Source organism: Platalea leucorodia (genome assembly GCF_965183815.1).
Source record: "Platalea leucorodia genome assembly, chromosome: 18".
Taxonomy (NCBI): Eukaryota; Metazoa; Chordata; class Aves; order Pelecaniformes; family Threskiornithidae; genus Platalea; species Platalea leucorodia.
This window is the reverse complement of record NC_138840.1, coordinates 9,083,594-9,108,610: the sequence shown is the minus strand read 5'-3', so window position 1 is coordinate 9,108,610 and position 25,017 is coordinate 9,083,594. Positions and strand designations below refer to the sequence as shown.

The 25,017-nt window shown below is 49.3% G+C and overlaps 4 protein-coding genes across 7 annotated transcripts; 2 read left to right on the top strand and 2 right to left on the bottom strand.

Annotated features, from left to right (window-relative positions):
• Positions 1 to 403: 403 nt before the first annotated feature.
• Positions 404 to 11,792, top strand: RHCE (Rh blood group CcEe antigens). 2 transcript variants are annotated; one of them, XR_014230108.1, is made up of 11 exons: positions 408 to 682; positions 1,921 to 2,107; positions 2,332 to 2,482; positions 3,153 to 3,294; positions 6,164 to 6,321; positions 6,631 to 6,768; positions 7,008 to 7,138; positions 8,039 to 8,118; positions 9,162 to 9,235; positions 9,837 to 11,189; positions 11,649 to 11,792. XR_014230108.1 is itself a non-coding variant. In XM_082329526.1 (10 exons), exons 1-10 carry the CDS (start codon positions 553 to 555, stop codon positions 9,701 to 9,703), a joined length of 1,275 nt encoding a protein of 424 aa, XP_082185652.1. In that variant the 5' UTR covers positions 404 to 552; the 3' UTR covers positions 9,704 to 9,823. The 2 variants fall into 2 exon arrangements, 1 of the variants encoding a protein (XP_082185652.1); XM_082329526.1 differs by lacking the exons at positions 9,837 to 11,189; positions 11,649 to 11,792 and adding an exon at positions 9,620 to 9,823 and having other exon boundaries at positions 404 to 682.
• TMEM50A (transmembrane protein 50A) lies at positions 11,656 to 15,344 on the bottom strand. Of its 2 annotated transcripts, none has more exons than XM_082329528.1 (7): positions 15,269 to 15,344; positions 14,757 to 14,868; positions 14,223 to 14,335; positions 13,750 to 13,817; positions 13,450 to 13,542; positions 12,082 to 12,142; positions 11,656 to 11,791 (listed from the first exon to the last, which is right to left on the bottom strand). In XM_082329528.1, exons 2-7 carry the CDS (start codon positions 14,847 to 14,849, stop codon positions 11,746 to 11,748), a joined length of 474 nt encoding a protein of 157 aa, XP_082185654.1. In that variant the 5' UTR covers positions 14,850 to 14,868; positions 15,269 to 15,344; the 3' UTR covers positions 11,656 to 11,745. The 2 variants fall into 2 exon arrangements, with proteins under 2 accessions (XP_082185654.1, XP_082185655.1); XM_082329529.1 differs by lacking the exon at positions 15,269 to 15,344 and adding an exon at positions 14,972 to 15,239.
• Positions 15,345 to 15,440: 96 nt separating this feature from the next.
• Positions 15,441 to 20,783, top strand: RSRP1 (arginine and serine rich protein 1). Its single transcript, XM_082329373.1, has 6 exons — positions 15,441 to 15,697; positions 16,080 to 16,135; positions 17,375 to 18,004; positions 18,346 to 18,500; positions 19,670 to 19,753; positions 20,257 to 20,783. The coding sequence occupies exons 1-6, from the start codon at positions 15,609 to 15,611 to the stop codon at positions 20,440 to 20,442; spliced, it is 1,200 nt and encodes a 399-aa protein (XP_082185499.1). The 5' UTR covers positions 15,441 to 15,608; the 3' UTR covers positions 20,443 to 20,783.
• Positions 20,784 to 20,872: 89 nt separating this feature from the next.
• Positions 20,873 to 23,129, bottom strand: SYF2 (SYF2 pre-mRNA splicing factor). Of its 2 annotated transcripts, XR_014230098.1 has the most exons (8): positions 23,056 to 23,129; positions 22,860 to 22,967; positions 22,466 to 22,591; positions 22,228 to 22,345; positions 22,049 to 22,139; positions 21,454 to 21,552; positions 21,105 to 21,334; positions 20,873 to 21,014 (listed from the first exon to the last, which is right to left on the bottom strand). XR_014230098.1 is itself a non-coding variant. In XM_082329374.1 (7 exons), exons 1-7 carry the CDS (start codon positions 23,113 to 23,115, stop codon positions 21,169 to 21,171), a joined length of 768 nt encoding a protein of 255 aa, XP_082185500.1. In that variant the 5' UTR covers positions 23,116 to 23,129; the 3' UTR covers positions 20,897 to 21,168. The 2 variants fall into 2 exon arrangements, 1 of the variants encoding a protein (XP_082185500.1); XM_082329374.1 differs by having other exon boundaries at positions 20,897 to 21,334.
• Between the last annotated feature and the right edge of the window lie 1,888 nt (positions 23,130 to 25,017).

Here is a 25,017-nt window from a genome sequence, read left to right as displayed (position 1 = left end):
TTCTCTGGCGTTGGGTGGGTTTCATCACGTATGAGAAGGTTTGCCGTGGGACATGGGTGTAGAGCTATAGCCTAACCAAGCCGAGAATCACACTGAGAATCTCGGCAGGACGTTCCCCGACCTTTATATGAAGGGACTTGGCTCTAGGAGGGATACGAGCAATGTAAATCAATAATGGTTTCGCATAAACCTCACCATCCTGCTCTTACGAGTCCCTGTTCCTCTTTACTTGCCATTTAGCTGATACGTAAGGCTCAACAGGAGCTGGAGTTCTGTATGGGTGGTATCCTGGAGCGTTACAGTACTGACAGCCTGGTATGTCTGTGTTCACGAGTACTTTTTGAGTTCAGTTCATGTCGGTTATGGTACGTTTGGGCTCCTGACATGCCACAGATAAGGAACTGTTCCTTGCTGACGCCTCTTGGGTTTTTTATCTCTCTGAGTTTTTATTCCTGCCCCCCCACACCTCCTTTTCTGTTGGTTTGAGGTTACTGGAACATTTTTATAGAAAAAAATATTAACGTGCTTGTGCTTAATGTAGTCTAGCGCACAATGTCTTCTAATTACCGCAACTTCCGAAACAGTGTGCCGTGGCTAATCCTTTTTCTGGAAGCTGTTTTCATCCTTCTCTTTTACTTTTTGCACTCAGATGACCTTGCATTCACATCAGAGTTCAAGCCAGGTAAGATTGGCGGCCTCGCTGTGAAAGGAAGGGTTAATGCCTGCTTTTATTTTGCAGTGCAAGAGAGATGGGATTCAGCAGGTTTGTGTGTTTGTTATTGAGAAGTAGAATGGTTTTACTGCCCTTGAAGTACCCTGCCTTGCCACGTATGGTGTGTTATTTATTTATATCACAGCAATGACAGTGAACGAAGACATAAGTGATGCTAAATTGAACTGCTGGTCTGTTTTCTGCTGCCTCTTTGTGGTAATCTTGACTCCTATGAACGTAACAAACTTGTGAGAGCAGGCACTGCTCTGTGTTAAGTGCCTACCTCTGCGAGGTCTTGGCATGCGAAGGCGTTGTTGTGCTACAAGTAAGAATTCAGGATGGTAGTATTTTCCATTTGAATGCTTGCTGTAAATAAATGACGTTAATACAGCGGAATTAAGGGTTTAAATGTATTCTGGAGATGTGTTTTGTGCATTGATCAAAGGAATGTATTAGCAGATTGTGCTACGGCCATAGTGTGTAATGTATGTAGAGTTGTGCAAATATGAGCTGATTAATCCTCGTGACATTCTTGTGTTACCCTCCCTGTTTTATAGCTCAAAAAATGAGATCTACTTACTAGCAGTTTGATATTTTGCTGTAGGTACAGGCCAGCACAACCATAGGAGAATTGTTAGCATGTCCCGGGGGACGCTGCCAGGCCTACAGATCCAAGAGCTTTATGTCTTGGACAGCCTCTACCTTTTACGCAATGGTGCTGGTTTCCATATTAAACTTTCTGCTGCTATTTCTGTTCCTACTGCCCAGATGAGGACATCATACAGGTTTCTCTTTGTAACTCATTTCTTCCCTAGTGCCCTCAAGGAATGAGTCAGCGCTAATTCGCAGTAACTCTCCCTGAAAAGTCCAACTTAAGCTCTTTAAATTCACCTCAGGAAAAATGAACGTCCAAATTTCATTGCTAAACGTACTTCATTTCTGTGCTTTTTGACCCCTCAACCCCCATCCTATGGCGTCCCTTCTGATCACTTTGTAAAATTAAATTCAGGGTTAAGGGTATTGTTTTTCTGATTACTTATGGATTGGAAAGCAAGCTCTGGAATTCTTTACAAGTACTAAATAATAATGGCACCTGTATTTTTATCTGAAGGCTTCTTAGTTAATTGTGATTTTTTATTTATTTTTTAACCAGAAATCCAATCTACATTAATAACTTCACTGCTGTCTTGGTCTTTTCTGCCATGCAGCTTTTCAAGATGTCAGCCACATGGTGGTTTTTGGATTCGGCTTTTTCCTGACGTTTCTGAGAAGATACGGGTTTAGCAGCACTGGATTCAACCTCCTGATCGTTGTACTTGGTGTCCAATGCTCCGTGCTGCTAGAAGATTTATTAATTTTACTTCCTCAAAAGGAAGATAAAGGTGTTCTGGAAAGGTAATTAGTTCGTGTTGGAGTTGGAATAATCTAGAACTGCTGATTGCTCTTTGTGGAGGATAATGCCTTGTTATATGGACCTGTTTGCGAATTAGCACAGTCATATTTGCAGACATTTTACAAGGCTTTGGGTTTTTAAGTACATTTTACTGTCTGTCATTCTTTCTTTATTGGCCCCGGTGTGGTCCTGATACAGAATTATTTTTTGCTTTCTTTTATTGCAGAATAACAAGGGCTGCTGTGAGTGTGACTGCTGTGGTCATCTCTACTGGAGCTGTTCTTGGGAAGGCTAATCCTGTGCAATTAATTCTGATGACAGTTGTGGAGATAATAGTTTTCCATATGAGCAAATGGATCAACAACACATTCCTGCAGGTACCGTAGTATGATGTCCAGGCACATGGGGGAAAATTTCACTGGGACTTCGGAACGTTGCCTTTTGGTGGTTTGTTAGAGCCCTGCTGCCAGTGCGTGTTATCTCATCCCAGTTAGATTGTGGCTATGTTTTCATCAAGAGGTGAAGTCTGACTTTGGGACTATACTTAGGGACGTCAAACTCCAACCCTGCACGCTCTGTATCTATGTAATTGGCTATATCTCTATGCTTGGCCTTGAAGGGTGAGCCGATCTGATGGACTGGGATGTAGTGCCTTGCCCATGCCCTGACCGTCCCCAACACGTGAATGAAAGCCTTGACCTGTGCTAAGGCACTGATTGCCCTTAAACTTCACCCGCTCCCTGTGTCAGTTCAGCCTGGAAGATCTCCAGTGTGAATGGTATACCAGCCCAGTCTGGACAGCAGAGTCAGATCTGCATTTGATGTACAATGTAAACATACCCCAAACTCTCTGTATATGAATTGTGTGTTTATGAGCTGCATTGAACTCGGATAAGTTAATCTCGCGTAAATAACTCATGCATGAACTGAGGGACTGTGAAAATAAATTGCTTATAGGGAGGTTGCATGAGCAACTATATCAGGAACTGCATCAAAGGCTTCCTGGGCCTGAAATAAACCACAAATTTGATTATTCTATTGATATAGGTTTCAGACAGTATCAGCATGATGCACGTTCACCTCTTTGGAGCCTACTTTGGTCTGGCAGTCTCCTCACGTTTCTCCGAGCCATCACCAAGGTCCGAGAAGAACGCGAGTACCCCGAAGTCGGATTTATTGTCAATGTTGGGTAAGGCATTTGCTTTAACGTCTCGGTTGGAAGAAGGGGTTGCAGCGAGGACATAAGGAATGTTTTTGGGAGCTGGCCACAGCACACTGAAGCGTTTGCATCCAAAGGGCAGGTCTGAATGCAGCCAAGCATAGAAAACCGCTGCTGCTGCGGTTCCTGGTTTCTGACAAAGTCGGTGAGGCTCAGCATGTTTCCTACCAGGCATATAAGCCACTCCTGCGACGGCTGTGGCTTCGTTTGCTTTTGTCAGTCTCAGCATAAAGGCTGGTTAACCGTTCCCTCGCCCCGCTAAGTTGTCCCCTTTGGGCTTGTATAGGCGTATCGGTAAGGGACCTGCGCACCAAAGTTGAGGTGTTTACTTGTATTTCAGTAGCGCTTACAGTTCCCAGCTGGGGCCAAGGCTCAGTTTTGTTTTGCAGGGTGCTGTACAGAGATATTAAAAGCCAGTCCCCGCCTAGTAATGTAAATGAAAAGATAAAAGCCTGATGAAGGGTGGGGAGTACGATACAGACAGGCACGCGAGAAAGGCTCCGAGTGATGACAGGCTGAATGTATGGGAGTTCCATTCTTTTTCTTAAAGAAGCAATTTGGTTTCTTTATTATCGTGACTTACGTTGTGCAACTGCCACCAGCTGAACTAAGATCTTTCTGTGAAGGCCTACAGAGTCTAATTCTTGGTTGGTCTTAGCCCAGTTTAGGGAAGGAGAAATTTAAATGCTGCTCTTTTGAGTCCCTGGAGTTCTTGCTTTGCTGGAGAATTCGAGGAGATGAGTATTTTAATCTAACTCATCAAGACACTGATACACCGTCATTACAATTTTAGTGCAGCTTGCTACAACCAGGTGCTTGCTATCTGAAGTAATTATATTGCCATGTCTTGAATAATTCCTGAGGTAACGTGGGTAGAAAGCAGCAACTAAGCAGGCAAAGTCCTGATAGTTCCTTTTTGTGTCCTGCTTCTGAGGGCTGTGACTCTCCAAAAATACTGCATTTGAGTTTGGGACAAAATTACAAATGCTTTTTACTTAGCACATTAGTTGCTGTAGTGAATATGCTGTAGTGAGCCTCACAAATGTTTTTTAGGAGTGAACTCAGAGCGCTGACTGAAAACAATCTGCATCCAGTGTCTGGCAGGGAGGTTTGCAATGCCAAGATTAGGGCTGTAGAGTTACCTACAAATCGAGAGTACTGCTGAAAACAAACCAAAACAGAAGAAATGTGTCCAGACTGTCTGGATAGACTGCAAGCACTGAACTTGCGAAGAAGCCCATTTCTCAAAGGGTATCCTTGATAGAAATAGCACTCCACTCGCAGAAAATTTTAGCTAGGAACGTGACCTGGCCAGATAATACCACTTTGCTGGGAAGCCTGTCAGTTTTTCAGATCAAATCAAGGTTAATGGGCCAAATATCCTGTCTGAGAGGCATGGTTATCACCTCCTTGGTGCACTGAAAGGGTGAAAATCAGCAATGGAAATTGGATTTCAAGGAGCCAAGATAAGCTCGTACAAAAGCAGTAGCTGCCAGGGTTGCCAGAAGCTGGATTTAGCCATTAAGCTTTATAGTGACAATGCTTGCGTCACTTCTCGATTGACTTGAACGAGAACACTTCACATTTTACTGTCGGGTAAATTGCACAAGGGTCTGGTAGCTCTGTGGCGTGGAGAACAGAACGTTGGCTATGGGAGTTGACTGGACGGCAAAAAATAGCGACTGGGCAAAGCAAAATCAACTGTTGCTTGGTTGTGTTGTCATCTGTGCGCTTAGGCACAGCTTGCAATGCGTGGTGCAACTTGACTTGGCGTGAGGCCACCTGCTTCCCTCTGCTGGTTGGAACTCCATCTATGCATGTGTATCGTATGCACGCAGGAAAAGATGTGTCCTGCCAAGCAGTGAACTTGTTTTATGGAGGCTGGGATTCCTAAATGCTGACAATTAAGGCCCAGGCCATAGAAGCAGAAGAACCTGTTTTCATTCCTATTGTTAGCGAAGCCTATGTGGTCATGAAAGTGTGACGCTGTGCAGTGATCTTACAGGAGGAAACTGAATTGTTCTTTTGGACCCACATACAAGGGAGTAGCCGTTCGGTAGGTAACTCTCTCACAAATAACAAGAAAGTTAAGCTGTGTATAGCTGAGTTGGTGAAGCATGATCACCTCAGCTCAAGCTATGGGTCTTAGCCCTCCTCGGGAGCAGTCCTAGTAGAGGCAGAGAGGATTCTGTTCTTATGATCCAGTTTATTCTCTTTTTCTCTTCAAACCCTGCCAGGAGGCAAGGTTTGCATACTTCCATACAGTCATGCATACTTCCAAAGTGCACTTTGGGTTTCTTTATAGCAATTTGTACCATGGGAGCTGGTTTCTCTTCTTCCTTGGCTTGCTTTCGTTCTCTCTTGCAGCTGGTTTTGAACAGTTATTCCACAGTTCCATGAAAAGGAGCAGAAATTTTGGCCAAGGAGCAAGCCCCTGGTGCCTGTGCAGAACAGGCAGGACGCTGATTGTTTGGAAATCAAGAGTGGAATTGTTCCCACTTGTATCTGAACCTGCGTTTAAGGGGACGATAGATAGGATAAAGCTGATGTTAAAGCTGTTCTTGAAAAGAGCATCCTACCTTCAACGCTGCGAAGGGCCGGCCAGGTGCCGGCGGGGCTGTGCTGTGGCTGTGTTTGCCGTGGCGGCGGTACGTTTCTGGGAAGGTGTTGGTGTGGCAGGTGGCTCGGGGCTGTCTGCACTGTGAAGTGTTATCCTTTGTGTACGGTGTGGGAATTACAGTGAATGCAAAACGGGGGCTGCAGCTCTCCAGAGACAGCCGGTGAAGGATTCACGGAGTTTTAGAGCAGGTAATGATAGTTGCTTGTCTTTGTCTCCAAGGTACTCTCTTTCTCTGGGTATTCTGGCCAAGCTTCAATTCCATACTAGCTGTGAAGAAGAACAAAGCAATCTACAACACCTACTTTGCCCTTGCAGTGAGTGCTGTAACTGCCTTCATGTTGTCTGTTCTGACCACAAAGGATGGAAAATTCAGAATGGTAAGACATGAGAGAAAATCACTGCATGGAGAAGGTATTTTTCTGGTACTCTCAGTAATACACTGAAAGTCTAGTAGCTATTAAGTAAAAACAAGTCCAGGTTTTCAGCCTGCCAGTCATCATTAGCCTCCCAAGCAGAACACTGAAGCTGTAACTTAGAAATTGTGTTCTCAGATTGTAATTTACGGTATACAGAGGCCCAAATTCACCCTATAGAGATCGCACTTGCCTGAGAATAGCAGTCTATGATATCGGGCTGTTGTAAGTGGTGACTGAATTCTCACTGCATGTTTTGGTTTTATTTTACAGACTCATATCCGCAGTGCAGTGCTAGCTGCTGGGGTCACGGTTGGTAGTACAGCACACAGTATCGAGTACCCTTGGATTGCAATGATCTTGGGTCTGCTTGCCAGTGTGACAACCATATTAGGATCTTACTGTTTACAGGTAGTACTCAAAACCTGAAATTGTTTTTTGTGTAAGCTGTATAAACTTCTTTTCCAATGTAGGATACCTCAAGGGGAACCTCTCTTTCAAAGGGATTAAAGCTAGGAAACCTGAAGTCGCGAGCAGAGCGCAGGATTGCAGCTCGCAAGGCCAAAGCTCAATTTCTAGGTCTGCGACAGACAATATGCTGTTATCAGCTTGTGTTTCGGTGTATCACTTAAACCTTTTCTTCTTCCCAGAGATGCTTCAATCGTGTTCTCAAGATTCATGATACCTCTGGAGTTCATTTCACTTTTGGCTTGCCTGCTGTGCTTGGAGCTCTTGCCCAGGTCGTTCTCTTAGTAATAAGAAACTGGACTGATTTACCAAGGTACATAAATTCTTGCTATTAAGTAATAAGCTTAGCTAATCATTATTGTAGTATGCCTTGAGAAGAGTTCTCATACATACAGAAAGCCTGAATGTCATCTCAGATAAATCGTTTTATACCAGATAACCTAAGATAATCTCTGAAGTCGGTAAAAAAGACTTTCAGAGTTGGGCAGACTTTGGATCAAAACTTTAGTATTAGCTTTTGGTCCTGCTTTCTGTCTCCCTTTTTATTTGATATGAAATACAGCAGACACAGGCGATGAGGGCTGGGGATGTGCATCCTTCCAAGACTCATTTTGGCTTTTGTGATGTGTTTTGGGGAGCTCTGTATGCTAATACAGGGGGGCAGAAATCAGCATTTCTCTTCGAATGAGGCTTTAGCTCTGAGTCAGGGGCAAGAATGCCAGTCTGGACTAAAGCCAGTCTGGGCACTGAACTGGAAACTGTACTTGGGGAGGTACCCTGCAAAAGCTGAAGGGCTCAGTTAAGGATGTTCTCCATCGGGTGTTTTCATCTGGCACTGGCATCTCGTGTTTGCAAATCAAGCTCATGTTGTGTCATACAAGAAGTTCTCTGATTTTCTCAACTTAGGCAGGAATGAATCACAGTGCAGCGTAAGGGCCTTACGCTTTCCGTCATACTCTTACTGAAACAAACAAATTTAAGACGTTTTAGTACCACAATGATGGCTTCTAAGGGCAAAATATGTCCTCTGAAGTCTGTATTAGGCTTCTGATAAGACCTCTTAAAACATCTAACTGCAACTGCAGAGAGATTCAAGAATAACAGAATTATTACGAGAGGTTTTGATGTAAAATGCTGGGTAGACACAGATTCATTCAGTCTTAATGCTAAATTCAGCAACTGCAAGAGGTGAAACACTGGTTTTGCTTTTCAGGGTGGATTATTTGGTCTTGCGTCACGTTGGTGCCTACTGCCAGACCATCGGTGTTGCCTTGGTAACAGGTTTTATCACAGGTCAGTATTGAAAAACACGTTCCAGTAATATCTTCCTCAGTTGCCCTGTGTTTCTGCGGGTAGATTCTTTGCAGAAGCAGCCGTGGGAAACACGAACGCCAGGGGCTCTTCAAAGCCCGTCTTTTGAAGAAGAGATGTATTCAACATCAGTAACCTAGTAGCACCATTCTTGCACTGGTGAAGTTTATTTGAACAGATGCTGAACAGCTGCCTTCAAATTTCAGACAGGAGATGTGTGAGGATGAAAATACTTTTACATTTGGGTATTGTCTCAGTGACAGAAAAATGCTGTCTGGAGCTTCTCACTTTGTAGGCCAGTCGGTGTAACTCTGCGACGTTTCAGTAACGTCAGTAGCTGGCTTGCGTCAGCCGAGCGCTGGGCCTTTGATCGCTGGCCTGGGACCACCGGGGCTCGTGCTCCTCATGTGACGTTCCGTCTGGTTTATGGCAGCCCCAGCTCTTCTATAGCTGTTAGTTCTGTCTTGAGTAAAAGAGAAACGGCGGATGAAAATTGCTGTCAAATGTACTCCAACGGGATTTTTTTGTGCTTTAATTGATCTGAAACCTTTGCGTTACCTGAAGTGTAATTAAGAAGTTGAGCTAATCAAGCAGATTTTTAAAAAACATTCAACTAAAATAATCAAACATTCAGTGTTTAACCAATTGTTTAAAAATCTAGATGTTTCCATCTGAAATCCCAAGCTACCAGTGCTGATCAGCCCGATTGCTTTAAATACACAGGCATTTTTCATGCCAGAAGTTAATAATTTTTGATGTGTTTTTAGAATCTGGCAGGCTGCTTAATGGGGCTTTACCTAGAGTAATTAATTTTTAATAACACGAGCCTCGATCCTGGCAAGGTTCTCTCTTTGTACATAAGGTCAACGTGAGTCAGGGGCTCTGCTGAAGCGTTCAGCTCTGCATTTGCATTTTGATCTGTGTTACATTTGGATGCGCGTTAGTAAGAACCCTTCAGTTACACACCATCTCCCCCTTGCCCTGCTCTATGTATTTACGTTGGATTTATGTGTTTTTACAAATAGGTCTCATCTTAAACTTCAGACTGTTTAAGACCACCCCTGTATCAAAGTACTTTGATGACCAGTTTTATTGGGAGGTAAGTTTCAAGGCAAAATTAACTGTGTGGGAGTATATATAGCACCTTGTTGACGAATTCCAGGTATTTGAATTAGAAAAAAAAAAGGGGGGAGAGCTCCATCGCACAGTACGTTTTGGATGCCCTGATGGAAACGCTTTCCCACAGTCGATCAGAGCCCGAACGTTATAAATGCTTGTGGCCTTCAGCTGGGGTTGTCAGAGCCGTGGGCGGGCACAGGGCCGAAGCCGAAGCGATGGTGGTGGCTGCAACGCGTAACCGTCGGTGCTGGGAGATCCTCTGGGATCGGCTGCGCGCGTGGTCCTGAGGAGACCCGAGCAGCACCTAAGAGCGGGGTTTTTAGAAGCCGGTGAGCGGAACGTGACGTGCTTTTTGTGAAAACAGACCAAGCCTCCTGGCCTCGGCGGCTGCGGAGCGGCTGTTCGGCCCGGCGCACAAACGCAGGCCTTGCGCACCGGTAGGCGCTGAATGTGGCGCCGTATCTGAATTACAGAAAAAAGAAACGGATGAAAATAAGCTTCTAACAAGGTTTTGCGTCGCCTTTTTCCTATGATGATTTGATGCCTAAAATGTTCTGATACGAGAACGTTTGTCTTCACAGGCTCCCCGTTTGGCTGTCGGATTTTGAGTGGAGGAACCCAGCTGACACTCGACCACGATCGGCTTTTCCTGTTTGCCACTAGAGAAAATGAGCAGCCACGATGGGTTGAACGAGCACTTAAGTGTGGATTCTCAGGCTCAAAAAAGCCATCCCAATGGACACACAAAACATTAGTAATAAACTGTTCCAGTTATTCTTGAAAGATACAAGGTGTAAATCTACAGATGCAAAATTAGAATGCGTTCTGCTTCGCTGCTTTGTTGGTCTTACCTGAAATGCTTTTTTTGTAGGACACGTACAAAGAAGTTGGCTGCATTCATTGCAGTAATGGCTTATCAATCAAAATGCTCGGAAACTTTAAACTATTTTTAGCTCCCAAGTTTAAAAGCCAAAAATGTCTATTTTAAAGTATAATTTCTCAAGGAGTACATACTCATTCTTATCTAGCGAAGCGCTGAAGTGCTTGTTTTTAAGCTAAATTAATTCTGTTGAAGGTCTTGTTAAGCAAGGATTTGATGAGTGGGCTGGATCGAACTCTGCCTCTTGCCAGACTGAGCTCTGAGTTATCTGACTGCTTGAAGAAGAATCTATAATCGCTTGGCTCAGGCTAGCTCTTTGGAAGTTCAGACGGCAAGAAGTTAAATTGTTCTGCTTGTGGATGCTGCCCCCGAGATCAACGGGATTTACTCCTCTTTAAGTTGGCAGCAAACCTCAGGTCAGCCTGTCTGCGCGCCCAAAAGGCTCGGACGACCGGAGAGACGGGGGGATAGTCCCGGGTGCTGCCTGGTACCAGTGCTAACCCTTGTTTTTAAATGGCTTGTGATCCTCAGTGTGTCTCCTTTGTTTCAAACTGGGTGGCACGGAAAAACTCTTTCAAAAATGCTTACCTAATAAAAAAGTCAAAATGTGATTGTTTTTATTTATTGAGCACACTTGCTTAAAAATGAAGTAACGAGGAAAACTGTGACACTGAAGACAAAGCATGAGTTCTTCGATGCTCACTGACCTCAGTTCCTTCGTCAGGGATTCAGCAAAGAGGATCGCTACCCTCCAAGAAGCGCGAGACGGGTTTCAAGCCATGGGAAATGACTCGCAGAGGAAGGGCCAGTTTTTCTTATTTCCAGTCATCTGCTGAGTTCATCAGCGCATGGTGACGCAGCCCGGAACGACGCTTACACGCTGCAGGAGCAAAATTCTCCCTGGCAGTGACTGGCGCTGGCCTGGAGGGTACCTCCGCTCGGAGGAGTGCTCTTCTTTCTTTTACAGCGGTTAGAAGAGAGCTGACAGCCAGCTTCGGGGCTGAGCCACCACGCGATCTGTACCCGCGCCTCTCCAGTGTCACCCGCAGCAACGGTAAGTTGTTACTCACCAGAGGCCTCCTCGTTATCGGCACGGGATAAATTAAATATTCGGGGAAGGGGAAGAAAAAGTCCCAAAGCAGCATAGTTCTGTATTATGCAAGAAAAGCCAAACACCAGTAAGTTTTGAAATTGAAGAAATGGTTATATTGTCCAGATATAGGAAATATTTAATAAATATATGTTAAAAAGTTGTTTTAAAGCATTTTTAGTAAGTCTTGGATTGTAAAGAACGTCATAGAAACAGCTGGTTAAATACATCCGTTTTCCGCTATGCTATTTACTTGTAGCAAACATCCTATCATAAAAGTGACTTCCATTGTTACTTGTGGCAAGGTTACGTTTGTCAAAAACATCACAACGTTTAAATCAACATACAAGAGTAAAAAAATGAAACAGAACAGAACGAGAATTTTTAGTGCTATGATTTAAGTCTTCCTTGTTTTCTCTTCAGACACAATCGAAGGTCACCCGTTACAAAATGGTTTTACAAAATTTTGGGAGCGTGCAGTTAAAAAACCGGCATGGCCAACGTACTTCCACAGGCGTCTTCATTGCCACAAATCTTCCGTGCGACCAAATTTGAAGACCAGGCCTCTGTTTAAAACAGAACGAAGGGATGTGAGTACGTAATGGAGCGAATCAAATACCCAGCCTTTGAAATACTTGATTTCGGGGAGCAAGCTGTAGTATTTGTAAACCCAGTTGCTGGTCCTGCAACGAAACCTATGCAGACAGACCCCAGAGGTCTGCTGCCTTTGCCAGCAGCTTATTCACCCGCGTCCAGTTGCAAAACAGGGCTCGAGAAAAAACAGATTACAGCAAGTTTCGGTTTTAATCATTATAAACAAATCAGCTAAGAAATGAACAAAGGAAGGCAGGCTTACCCAAAAAAGATGAACGCATTCTGGAAAAACACAGCTATTCCTGGGTATACTACCGGTTTTTCTAACGAGAGGAAAAAAAACCTCCATAAATTCTTTGGAAGTCGTTTTCAAGAATATCCCACCTCTGACATTTCAGAAACACTAAAAGTTGCGCTGCGATAGCGAAGATAAGCGGTTTCCTGTAAGCACGAACATCTGGAGCCTCCGCGCTGTGACGCAGCGGTCAGGGGCCGAGCTGGCCGGAGGGGTCCGGCGCAGCGCGGGGTTCCCGAGCAGCTGCGGGGGTAAGCGACAACCAACTCTTCGGGCTGTTGCGACTCCGTAACGAACCTGCCGAAGCCAGGTTGTTCTCGCGGGGCATTAAGGCAGCGCCGCGCAGCGCACAGACCCCCTTCCTTCTCTAACAAGAGGGTCCCCTCCGACCTCTGTTGCTCAGTTGTGTGGCACGGAAGGCAAGGATGGGCCTCGCCCCCCTGGAAAGTTAATTCGGTGGCTTTTGGCCCCCTAAAATCTCTTGGCTTTCCAAATAAAAGAAGCCTCTCCTGTCCTCTAACCAAAAACGTGCCCCTCAAATGCAATGCTCCTGAAGACTGCAATTACCACGTGGGACTGCACGGCCTCTTTGGGATGCGTGTGTGGGTATATAGCCATATATATTCAAATCTAACGTCCACATACACGCGGGAGCGCACGTTAGTAACGCTACTATGCAACTCGTGCGCCTAGGTTTCCCTGAAAATCCCCCGTGAACTGAGTAAGGCCAGAGCTGGTGAGAATGCAAATGAAACAAACCCACCACTGCGCCCTGAGCCGCCTGAAACTCGCTTCAGCTCCGGGTACACGTAGTTCTTCACATTTACCTCAGTGACCTAACTCCTTTGGAAAAACACAGACTAGTGCACTGCAGTTTTCATGTCTTTCTCAAGACTTGCCTTCACAAAAAGTTACCGTGGTACACGTTAAGGTATGAATTTAAATAAGCAATTTGAATTCTTTTTTTCCCTTTTGCTAATTTAGCATACAGGCTTTGGGAGCAATCTCCACAAAATCAGTGATTTTTATTCTGGGAATAAGCGTTCACCCAGGGAATTATTCCCATATAACTGCAGCAGTTTAATTATATCAGTATAGGTCCCAGTTGACCGAGACCTGTGTTTCCAGCAAGGCTAGTTAGAAGTTTGTGACATAGAAGTAGATAAAATCCATCCCAATAACAGCAGATAGTAGAGAATGGTGCGTAGGGAACCAAAATATTAAAACTGGTCCTGCCTAGAAACTGTCTAAAAATAAGTTCTAAAATCTAGTAGTCATTTAAAATACTTTAAGCTTTCAAAAATGGATCAGGTCACATGCCATACTGTATCTTACCTTTAACAACGTAGCCTCCAAAAAGGATCCACATGGAAGCAATCAGAGATCCAAAAGCCATCATAAAACCAATAAACAGCCAGATCCGAGCACCTTGAAAAAGGCGTAGGGACGTTTAGGGCCCGTGTCCGAGGATGGACCCTTGTGACTTTCAGCGTGCTCTGGTTTCAGAGCACCTTCTGTCACACACCAGAGCTGTGCACAGATACACAAGGTGCACGCTGCTACAGCTCTTACAACTCCTCCAAGACGTAAAGGCGTCACAGATCTGTCGCCGTACAACAGCCTGCGCCACCGTACCTGTTTGTCCTAGGCAGCCTTCGCTGTAACTGTCACCCCGCACTTGTCCGTTGGACACCGCATTGATCCTGTACCAGCAAAACAGGAGAAAACTGGGTAAACGTAGGGAAAGCAAGAAGTAAATGTTTACAAGACAATAGGAGAAACTTCTCAGAAACCTATATAAAAAGGATGATGTTGTATTTCTTGCTTTTTTTTTTTTTTTTTTTTTAAAAAGGGGGACAAGGCTAAAACTTAAAAAGCATTTCTCCAAAGACTAATAACACTTGGACCTGTACTACATGCTTAATTTTTTTAAATGGTTCCTTACTATAAATATCAACAAATATCAGAAAGATATTAGAGATACTCAGCTAGCAACGTGATTTGTTATTCTTAGTTACCTCTCCATTTAAAGACTAGGCGTTCTTTTTTATTAATTGCACAAAATAAGTTCTAGGAGTCTGTAGCTCTGACCAAGAAATTACACTTACATTAGGAATGCAATAGTGGCTATAACCCCACACGCATGGTATGAATGGTTGAAATCTTCCACTTTAGGGTATTTTACAGCCGCATCTATGATTATCCACCAACCTGTAAAAAACTATTAAAAAAGCAGAAAGAGCACAATAGCTTAAAATACGGACAGAAGCCTTTTAACAACGTATAAGATTGCTCTAGAAAAAGTAACGCTAATAGATAAATCGTTCTTGCAGTCTCCAACCCAGAGTCAGCTGATAGCATAACTAGTTTTGCTATCAACTTAGGAACAAGAGTGAATGCAAAGCCAGAGATTTACCTACTCCCAATAGTTACTACATGGGTAGAAGCTGCGAAACTTAAGTAACACGTGGATGCAAGCATCCAGAACAGATTTTGTGGTTAGCTCTGCTGCTGCACACAAGAACAATGTATCCCTGTTCTTTTTCTCCCTCTTTTACTCCCCAGCAGATAATAATTTTTAGCTCACCAACAGCTGACTGCATGTGGAAAGCCGAAAGCCGCCTAAGAGAAGCCGTACGTACCAGCACGCCCGCAGCAACAGAAGCGATGGTGTTTCGCTTCTCTCCCCAGTCAACGCACTCCGAGCACCTCAAGCTCTCAAGAAAACCTGACATTTTTCAGCGCTCTGAGGAACTGCAGAAGAAAAAGGGACATTTCTCTCCAAGAGGAAACCCACCAGACGGCCAGGGCCGCCATGCAGCAGCGCGGATCGTGCGGGGCAGGTTAAAACTGCTACCTGGAAACCCCACGGCCAGGGCCCCTTCCCGAGGGACGGCCCAGCAGAGCTGACAGAGCCTGGCCACCAACGCCCACCCGGGCAAGCGCCGCGGAGAGGCGCCGGCCCCGGAGCTGAGGCGAAGACAACGGCCGGGCAGCACACGCGGCCCTCGGAGGGGGCCCCGCCGCCCTCCCACGCCCGAGGCCGGCGCCAGCCGGCGGGGCCGGAGGGGGAGAAGGCTGCGGCCAAGCGTCCCGCCCTGCCCGGGGAGCGCGGAGGGCCCGGAGCGGCGCCCGCGGCGGCGGCTGCGCGTACCTGAGGGCGGGAAACGACCCCGGCCCGGCGGCTGCCCCGCCGCAGCCCCCGCCGCCGCCGCGCCGCGCGCCCTGCGCATGCGCGGGGGCTCAGCCGAGGGCGCGCCGGGCAGCGTCACGCGCCGGGGCGGCCGCGCGCAGGCGCGCTGGGATCTAAACGCCACCCGCGGCGCGTGGGCGGTGAGGGGAGGGGGGTGCGCGCCCTCTGCGCGCGCGCCCTGGCTGCCCGTTGCGTAACGGGGCGGGGCGGCTCTGGAAGGTTCTGGGCTCGGTCCCTCAGTCGCTGGCGGGAGGCGGGAGCGGCGGCTGCGTCCTGCGCGGAAGGAGCCTGGCCGGCCGCTATGGGGGTGACTCACGAAGCGGGCTTGTCTCCTCAGGCGTCGCCGCTGGAGCAGGATCCCTGCGGGGGAAGCCCGGCGGGTTGGAGCCGGTGAGCGGTGGGGCGGGTGGCGGGGCACCGCGGGGGAAGCCCGGCGGGCCGCAGCCGGTGAGCGGTGGGGCACCGCGGGGGAAGCCCGGCGGGCCGGAGCCGGTGAGCGGTGGGGCGGGTGGCGGGGCACCGCGGGGGAAGCCCGGCGGGCCGCAGCCGGTGAGCGGTGGGGCACCGCGGGGGAAGCCCGGCGGGCCGCAGCCGGTGAGCGGGGGGGCACCGCGGGGGAAGCCCGGCGGGCCGGAGCCGGTGAGCGGCGGGGCACCGCGGGGGCTGGGGTCTGCTCGGCAAGGGCGGTTGTTCGGCGGGGTGGGCGGGCAGAGGCCGTTCCTCGTCTCCCGTTGAACGCAGGACGCGCGTTATCCCCGTCTCTCTGTTACAGGAGCGCCCTGGTGTCTCACGGGAACCAGCCCCGGGGGTGTCCGGCGGCTCCCAGCGGTGAGTGCCCGGGAGCGGGCGGAGGGGCCGGGGCTCCCTGCGCGGTTCGCCGGGGAAGGCCGGCCGCGGCGGAGTGGGTGCGGAGCGCCCGCTGCCTGCGGTGTCTCGGTAGCGTAGCGGTGGGAGGCGGGGGCTGAGAGGGGAGTTAATCCCTTGTTCCGTCTCAGCCGTGCCCTGTATCGCGCTTGTGACCTTGGCCCTTGTTTAGAGGTGAAGCGGTGAAACTTCAGCTTTAGTAGCAGCAAGGGGAACGCTTCTTACAAACTGGTGTAGCACTTAGTACCCTCGATCGGTATCAATAAGGTTTTAAGGTTTGGTTGGTAACTTTTTGGTTTGCAACAAGCACTGAATAGAAATTTTGTGATAAAGCAAGCTTCCTTAAACTGTAAAGTGGTGGCGTAACTCAGGATTTAAGTACTGCTGATAAGATAGTTACACCCTGGAATACAGTAACCTTTGTAGATATAAAATGGCTGCCACTAAAGAGGGACAGCCATTTTAATTAATATATAACCTTAACAAGCGTTACATTCTTTACAAGTCATATCCAGTGAATCATTAGCTGTATTTTTCGCTAGTTACGTAGAACGTTTTTAATAGCAGCTTGCTGTGTGCGCTGCTGGGACGTGTGTAGCTCTGTGCAGATAGTTTGGTAATGCGATACAGTCAAGATCTCGAAGCGGCTGCTTTGTGCCTTGAACGTACTTCCCCCACCACCACCACCACTGTTGGAGAAAAACAGTAAAACTTAACCTCCATAGAGCAGAAGAAAACTATTCAATTTGTACTGATCTGGAAGGCAAATGGTTATTTTGCATTGTAGATGCAATAGGCTGCATTTAAAATAGATTGAAGATAAAATACCTTGAAAATTCTGTTTGGAGGGGAAAAAAAAAAAGTATTAACTCGTGTCCTTTTCACACGAGGTGTGTGCTTAGCTAGCAAACGAAGGGTATGGAACTTAAAACCCACACAAACAAACCTCCCTTCAGAATCCCACACAGAGCTGGTCATGCTTGAAACTGAAGCCTTTTTTTATTTCGTATAAAAGACTGACTATGGGAGAGGAAATGAAACTTCAGGTTGTCATGTACAAAACATGCTGATAAACTGGACGAGAATTGCTGGTGTGCTTAATTATCCTTGAACTTTTAGCCTGTGCGTCACAATGTTTGTTGTTGCTGTATAAATGACTCGATGTGTATAAATGATGAGTTTCCCCTTCCCCACCCACCACAGGAACAGAGACCGGGTATTGCAGAACAACAATAAAAACGGAACCAGCTTCTGAAAGTACCTGCATGGAGAAAATGGTGGTTAGGAAAACAGATGATATGACAGGCTTCATGGACGACTTAACCCTCAGCTCACCCAAGAAAAGAGAGTCGTCCTTGCGATCCAAGAGGAGTCGTGATAGGTCATCAACAAGGTCATCTAGCAGATCCTCTAGCAGTTCACGGTCCAGTTCGAGTAGTTCCTCCTCAGCTTCTTCCAGGAGTTGCAGCCGTTCCAGATCCAGATCCAGGTCATGGGCTAGAAGAAACGGGTCCCGACGGTACAGAAGATACTCTCGTTCGTATTCCAGAAGCCGGTCGAGATCGCGTGGCTACGTGAGGTACCGAGGACGGTACCACGCCAGGCACTGCAGGAGGTACCACCGCTCTCCTCCGAGGTACAGGTCCCGCAGTAGGTCGTGGTCTCGTGGAAGATCGTATTACAGAAGGTCCTATTCGAGGAGCAGATCGCGTTCAAGAGGCCGAAGATATTACGGATTTGGGCGAACAATATATCCTGAGGCTTACAGGAGCTGGAGAAGCAGGTCACGAACAAGGTCTCGGAGTAGGTCACCTCTCCATTTGAGTGAAAAAGGTACTTTTTTCGAGACTGTAATTGTGTGAGAACCTCAAAACATATCATTTATTTTAACCACTCAAATTCTCATCTGTTTACTTGCTTTATAGAGCATAACTGATAATGGCAATGTGGAAGAAAAACCTCTTGTTATAAAAATGTGTTTAAAAAAAAAGTTTAGTAGTTCAGTACATATTCTTTGCCCTTCAACTGAAGCTAGCTCTCCCAGGTTCTGAGGAAAATTCATCGCAGCTGATGCTTGCGCACATGCGGTGATAGCAAACCTGCAGGTTTTAGGCTTGCGCGAGTAGGTACGTGTTGATTGAAATGTGAGAGTGACGCTTCTTTTCCTCTTACAGACAAGAGGGAGCTACTGGAAATCGCTAAAGCTAATGCTGCAAAAGCTTTGGGAACAGATAACATAGTCTTGCCAGCAAGCTTGAAGATCCTCACTCCTTCCAAAGAGATAAAAAATGAAAAACAAGAGCATGAAGACCCTGGAGAGTCAGCTGAGGTAAGTATGGACTGGAGTGTTCTCAATGAAAAGGTAAAGGCTTCTTAAAACTTGTCGTCTGCATGGATGTGTTCTAGATTTTAACTGTGGAGTTTGTGATTATGAATTCAAACCCTTGAACAAAAAGTTCAGATTTACCAAAATGCTAAGATCTGATCCAGAAATGGCTGTAGGCTTCGTGCGAAGCTGAAAGCGCGGTGGACGCTGACGAGGCGTTGATCCCCTGCGCGCACGCAGGTGTCCCCTAGCGATCGGCCGGGAAGCAGAGGTGGATGTAGTTTGTTCTTGCCCGTTTCTTAGACGAGTTTATGTGGTTCTGACCTAAACCCAGGAGTCTCCTTACCAAGCCTAGTGAATAGTGTGGGTTTTTTAAAGGTTAAATCTTTCTACCCTTTTTAACTGTTGAAAGCTTTTCATGTGCGACAAACTTGTTTCCCAGAAATTACATACCCAAGCACACAATGCATTTTACATACTTTATTTCTGTCTTATAGAAATCATGACTATGGTTCCAGACATGATGAAGAAAATCTGTTGGTAATTAAGGGACTTGTGGGCTGTAGCTGCTGTGCATTTAAGGGAGGGAGAGACTTGAGCAGCTTAAACTGAACTTGAATTTTAGTTTGGCTCTGTTACGGTGCGTTAACCTGATGCGTGGTAAATACAAAACTGCGATAACTGCTACATCGCTCAATACTGCTATTTCAAAGGGAAGTAAATTTACTGAGGGTTTTAGACAAATGGTACAGGCATCCCTTTCATAATGTATGCAATATATTCCAGATGTTGAGAGAGTACAGAAGAAGAGGCCTGCATCACTTGCAGATAAGTTAACTGTTGTTATCCAAAGCTCTGCAGGACGGATACGCAGAGCTTAATGCGACTTACTCTACCGCTACACTCTGTTGTATGGCAGCCCATGCTCCGAATCCTTAAGACTGTAACTGGGGCGTGGCTGTCAGGTCACACGTGAATTGGCTTTGATAAAAACATGGAATGTTGTTCAAATTGAGTTCAACATTGATCTGTTTGCGTATTTAGTAGCTTACAGCTACTTTTGATGTAAATATCTGAAAGAACTCTACCGAAAGTTCATGCTCTGTAGTGACTGCCTTGACTTGCGCGGAATAACGCGTCCGCCCGCTGACGCTGTGCGTGCTCTTCTCTAGCAACCCGGAAGGCTCGGGGAGGACCGGCCCAAGAGCGCAATGGAGAGAGCGACCGTGCAGAGGAGCATTTCTTTCAGCCCTAACGTAAGTGCGGCTTCCCCAGGCGGACGTCCAGTCCTTCATCCCTCCTGTGCGGGGCTCGCCCCGGCCCCGGCTGCCCGGTGGAAGGTCTTGCTAACAGTAACGAGTTGAATTTCACTGGTTGATGAGTGCTTCCCCGGAGGAGTCAGCTCAGCAGCAGAGCCCTGGCAGCCCTACAGCAGCGTGCTTGCCTTTCGGCGCTCGGTAACGTTGAATGCCCGTACTGCAGCGCAGGCTCAGAAGGGGATGCCAGGACTGGTTTATGCCAGGACTGGTTTACACCAGAACTTATTTCAAGTTATGTGTTTGGATGTGGTTTAATAATGCAGAACTAAGGAAAAAGGAACTTCCCTGAATCCTGTGGCAGGGAAGGGTGCGTGCGTCGTTGATGCCGAGTAGGCATCGGGTCTGCTGGGAGCTGGGAAGAAAGCACTTGTCTTACCGGCGCAGATAAACCCCTGGACCTTCTCATTCTAGCGTTTTTAAAGGAAATTTCTTTTTTCCAGAATACAATGGCAAAGCCAGTTCTACAGAAGCCAGCGAGCCATGTTGTTAAAGAACCGGCAATTTCTCCGGGCCGAGAAGAGGACAGGAAGGGGAGTCCCTACGGGCAGTGGGTTCCCGTCAAGAAGGAGGAGAAGAAAACGTTTTTAAACTTCTCGCCCCGAAGCGCGCTGTTCCGGGCCCGCTAGCACCTTCTTCTCGCCGCCTCCGACTGCAGCATTGCGCATACGTCAGTGGCGCGATCTGAAATTTTCTGATCAGGTTGAAGGCTTGTTAATACTCAGTATTTATTCGGAGATGTTAATTTTGGAATCTTAGGTTTCTCTTTCAGATCTAGAGCACAGTGATCCAGAAGCCGCAGGTGGGAATCTTGTGTATATTTGTAAATATTTTTGTATTGCTTTAATGGACTAGAACTTACAGGTGGGTAACTTTTTCTAAACAACAGTTCGGTGGTTGTTATTTTGAACATCGATTTACATTGTGTAACTGTTTACTTCAAGTAAATAAACTTTAGTTTTGCACTGGCTGCTCCGTGTGTCGGGCGTTGGCAGCTTGAGGTGACTGGCTGGGGTCGTCCCGGCGGGGGCACCGTCTGTCACGGAAGGGCCGCGTGTTCCTCGCGCGTTCTGCCACCTCCCCGCGCGCGTTACCAAAGACGAGCTTCACTCCAAATTGAGTGGAAAGAGTTTGCGTTTATTCAGAACACGAAATGGCGCGAGCTGGTTACTTCCGCAAGTAAAGCGAGGTACAGCTGCGGCTGTTAGGCAAATGACTCGTGTTACATTAAATACACTACGGGTTTTACACACAGCTTAATGAGGGCTACGGGGCGTTTTTCTGATACAACCTTAAATTGCCCGCAAAACCCCGCTTCCGGACGTAGGGCTGTCGCGCTGCCGTGGGGGCGAGGGTCAGACGGCCGTTCCCCGCTCCAGGTTCTGTTTGATCTCGGCCGTGTACTTGCCGTAGAACCTCTCTGCCTTCTTGTTGAACTTGGCGTTTCGCTCGTTAATGTAGTCGATGTCCGCGTCGTCGTTGTACGGCCGCCTCCGGCTGTACTTCTCGCGCTTCTCAATTCTGTCGGACAAAGAGAGCGGTGGCGGAGGGGGGCCGAGGCCCGTGGGCGCGATCGCGCAGAGCTGCCATGGCAGGCCCCGCCGCGTCGCGGGCCCCGCCGCGTCGCAGGCCGTACTCACTGTTTCTCGAGATCGGCAACCATTCGGTCCACCCCTTCCCTGGACGGCACGTGAGTCCCGTGGAGCAGGCTGTCGGAGGTGGGGTAGAGCGCCTCGCCGCTGGAGGGGAGCAAGAGAGGGCGGGTCAGGAGAGAGCACGGCGGTACCACGCCAAGCTGTTAATTCATTGCAGGCGCGAGCGCGCGCCTACGGAAGATGGGGGAGCCCCGCGCTGGAATTCACGTCCGTCTGAAGGCGAACGTGGCAGGTCCTCGGCTGCGGGGCAGCCCGTCCCCGAGACCCGCGCCGCCTCGGAGGAACCGGAGTCGTATACATACAAGTAAATACAAGCTAACGGACAAAATGCTTCTCAATATTAACTCTAAGCTGGTCGACAAAATATTTCTCCAAAGCCGGCAAGGCCAAGTTTGAAGAACTGACCCTGACCAGCGCCGCTGCCAGCGAAGCGGGGCCGGCGGAGCGCGTCACCGCGCCGCACGTTTTAAGATCGCGTTAAAAGGCCCGTTGATACCGCAGCGCGCGCCGACAGGCTGAGTTTAAGTCTTCAGCGCTCGCCAATAACGGAGAAACGGCCCAGACTGAAATCGCGACTTACTACTGCTCCTTCAGCCTCTCGTACTGCTCCAGGTCCGGCTTGATCTGCCGCGTTAAGCGCTGGTACTGGCGCAGCTGAGCAGCCGCATAATCTTGGGGAGAAAATGAACCGGCGTCAAGGGGAAGGACGTGACTTGCGATGCGGTTTGCAGCTGAAACGCTAACAAAGGCCTTCGTTACCTGAAAATCCTAGATCTGGGTTTTTCCGCTTCTTTTTCCTTTCCCATCTCTCGGCGTCCTCCGCGCTGATCTCCAGCAGCTTAACTCGCTCGTAGTCCTCTCCTCTGGCTGCGCATTCCTAACGCGGCCCAAGGAACGCTTCCGTTTCAACACCAGCCAGCGAACTCGGGGCCGCGCCAGCCGCCCCGAGCTGCCCAGGGCCCGGCAGGGCCGCGGGAAGCCGCGGTCGGGTCCTCACCTTCTTTTTCTCCTCCACCTTCAGCTCCCACTCCAGCCGCGCCTTCTTGGCTTCCCAGTTCGCTGGCAGTTTAAGTCTTTTATCTTCTTCCACCACCTCTTGATGATTCAGCTTGCGAGCCTCGTTCTGGGAAGGAAAGGGTGCGTTACCGAGCCGCGGGGACGCGGGGCAGGGCGCCGTCACGGGAACAGCCGCGGGGGCCCGGCCCGGGAGGGCGCCGGGTAAAGCGCTGCGTTTGGCGAAGGGCTGAAGGAGCCCCGGCCCGGGCGGAGCCGGGCGGGGAGCGGCGGCCCGGCCTCCCCCCGGCCGCGGCAGCCCCCGCTTTGCTTCCCCGCGCATCAGCGGCAGCGCGGGCAGGAACCGGCCCCGCTCCGGCCCGGCCGCCGCCGCGTACCCGCTTCATGTGGAGCTCGCGGAACTTGCGCAGCCGCTCCTCCCGCTTCTGCGCTGCCGCCGCCGCCGCCGTGCCAGGCCTCGCCTCGTCCTCCGAGTCCGAGGAGCCCTGAAACGACCGACGCTCAGCCACCGGCGCTGAGAAGGACTCGGGAGCCCCCCCTCCTCCCCCTCCTCCACCCTCGCCGCCGCCTCACCCCGCCATCGGGACCGGGACCCTCCAAACCGCCCAGCGCCGACACCGCCGCCGCCGCCATCGCCCACGGTAAACACTTCCGCTTCCGGACTCGTCACTTCCTGCCGGAGAGCTGCTGCGGCGGCGCTCGGGCGCCCCCCGGCGGGCGGGAGGTGCCGCTGCCCCGCTCCGCTGCCGCCCCTCAGCACCCGAGGCGGCGGCGGCGGCGGGGCCCGGGGCTCCCCCGCAGCCGGGGCCGGGGCCGGGGCCTCCCCTGCCGCCACGAAACCGCCCCTCGGTGCTCTTGGCCTCGGCGCCTGCGGGGTTTTCCCCCCGCCCCGGAGCTGCAGAGGGTTCAAGCTCCGCTCCCCACCGCCGTCTGCTCTCTGGGTCTGTCGCGACGGCCCCCAGTCGCGGCCTCCCCTTTCCCCTGCGTGATTTCAAACGAGCCGGGGTGACAGGGGGCCTCGCCGGGAGCCCCGGTCCCTGCTGCCCTGCGCCAGCCTGGGGTCGGCACCCAGCTCCAGTGCGGTTTGGGCTTAATTCCCGTGTGCCGGGGAGAAGCAGAGGAGAAGCGGTGGCTCTCCTTTCCCGTCTTCGGAGGCAGGTTTAAAGCCTTGTCGCTGCATCTCGGAGCCGCCTGGAAAGCAATCTTTAAATGACCCCTGCATGCCAGACAGTAACGCGCGGGCAGGCAACCTGCCGCGGGCTCCGAGTGCCTCCGCGCTTTGGTGAACGCCGTTAATCAACTCTTTTCTTCGAGGAATCGATGGGGTGACGCAGACTTCGTGGTCAGGGTAAGGGCGCAGCGCGTGAACCAGCTGCACTCTGCTGTGCCTCAGCTCACCTGGAGGCACCGGCGAGGTCCGGGGTAGAGCCTGGTGCAGGATGAGAAACCAAGAAACGGCGTCCGTCTGTCTGCGCCGTCCGTCCACTCGGCCCCTCCGGGAATCGCTCGGGTTACCCACAACAGGTTTGCTCAGGAGAAAGTTGTAGCTCTCACAGAAAACAAAGCAATAAAGGTTTTGCTGCAACTTCTGAGCAAAGAAAGTCAAAATTTCCGTAATATTGCTGCAGTGGCCAGGATCTTCCAGCCTTACAAAGCCAAATGTAGATCTGTGATAAGGATTTATCAGTAATATCGACATGCATCTGTGTGTATGTATGTGTAACGTCCTTATATTTGTACAGTAAAGGTAGAAGGGTTCGGGACTTTTGTTTTTCTTTGAAGAAACGATCCAAACCCCAGAAGGTTCATAACTGCCAGCCGACGATATGTTTTTTAAATTGACCCTGTCAGCTGCGGCTCGTGACTTTCCAGCAGAGGGAAATGCAGCACAAGCGATGAGGGGTTGTGGCGATGGCAGGCAGCCCTGGCAAACGCGAGCGATCTCTGTTCTCTTTTAACTTCACTTTCTTCCGCTGCCAAACTCTGATGCATGCTGAGTGATTAAAAATATCAAATACAGTGTTACCCAGCAAGGAGTCAGAGGGAAAAAAGAGAAACCCAACCCAGTGAAGCCAGTGCTGTAAAACTGAGCAGACTGGGGCAAAGAATGGGAGGCAGAAGGCTTTTATACAGCCCTGTCGAGAATATCTTAAGAAAAAGGAGAGGTTTGTCCTGACGTGGTTTGGTTTTTGGGTGTCCCCCCTCACCTGCCTTGTCCAAACCCTCACGGCTTGGCTGGGAGGCGTCACATTTCCATGCACATGGAGTGAGCTGCCACCGCGGCGGGGACAGGGACCACTGGTGCTGGAAGCAGGGAGATTTCTGGAAGAAGCAGCCAGCGAAGTGGTTGATGTCGTCGCGCAGTAAACTGGGCAGCGCGCTGTCAAAACCCGAGTTACGTGCTCGGGCCGCGGCTTTACCAATGCCTCCCTGCTCCTTCTGGAGCTGCCGGCCCCTCTGCCCTGAGGTTGCCCCTTAGGTCCTGTCCTCGCCGGCTCCGAGCCCTTTGCGGCGAGGGGCGTCCCGCCGCTTTTG

Coding starts and splice junctions, on each gene's coding strand:
- RSRP1 (XM_082329373.1), top strand. CDS start 15,609: ATGGGGGTGACTCACGAAGCGGGCTTGTCTCCTCAGGCGTCGCCGCTG. Junction 16,136..17,374: donor GTGTCCGGCGGCTCCCAGCG/GTGAGTGCCCGG, acceptor CACCCACCACAG/GAACAGAGACCGGGTATTGC. Junction 18,005..18,345: donor TCTCCATTTGAGTGAAAAAG/GTACTTTTTTCG, acceptor TTCCTCTTACAG/ACAAGAGGGAGCTACTGGAA.
- RHCE (XM_082329526.1), top strand. CDS start 553: ATGTCTTCTAATTACCGCAACTTCCGAAACAGTGTGCCGTGGCTAATC. Junction 2,108..2,331: donor GATAAAGGTGTTCTGGAAAG/GTAATTAGTTCG, acceptor CTTTTATTGCAG/AATAACAAGGGCTGCTGTGA. Junction 7,139..8,038: donor AACTGGACTGATTTACCAAG/GTACATAAATTC, acceptor TTTGCTTTTCAG/GGTGGATTATTTGGTCTTGC.
- TMEM50A (XM_082329528.1), bottom strand. CDS start 14,849: ATGTCAGGTTTTCTTGAGAGCTTGAGGTGCTCGGAGTGCGTTGACTGG. Junction 13,543..13,749: donor AGGCTGCCTAGGACAAACAG/GTACGGTGGCGC, acceptor GCCTTTTTCAAG/GTGCTCGGATCTGGCTGTTT. Junction 11,792..12,081: donor AATGCGTTCATCTTTTTTGG/GTAAGCCTGCCT, acceptor TGTTTTAAACAG/AGGCCTGGTCTTCAAATTTG.
- SYF2 (XM_082329374.1), bottom strand. CDS start 23,115: ATGGCGGCGGCGGCGGTGTCGGCGCTGGGCGGTTTGGAGGGTCCCGGT. Junction 22,592..22,859: donor GCGAGCTCCACATGAAGCGG/GTACGCGGCGGC, acceptor TTTCCTTCCCAG/AACGAGGCTCGCAAGCTGAA. Junction 22,346..22,465: donor AGGTGGAGGAGAAAAAGAAG/GTGAGGACCCGA, acceptor GGGCCGCGTTAG/GAATGCGCAGCCAGAGGAGA.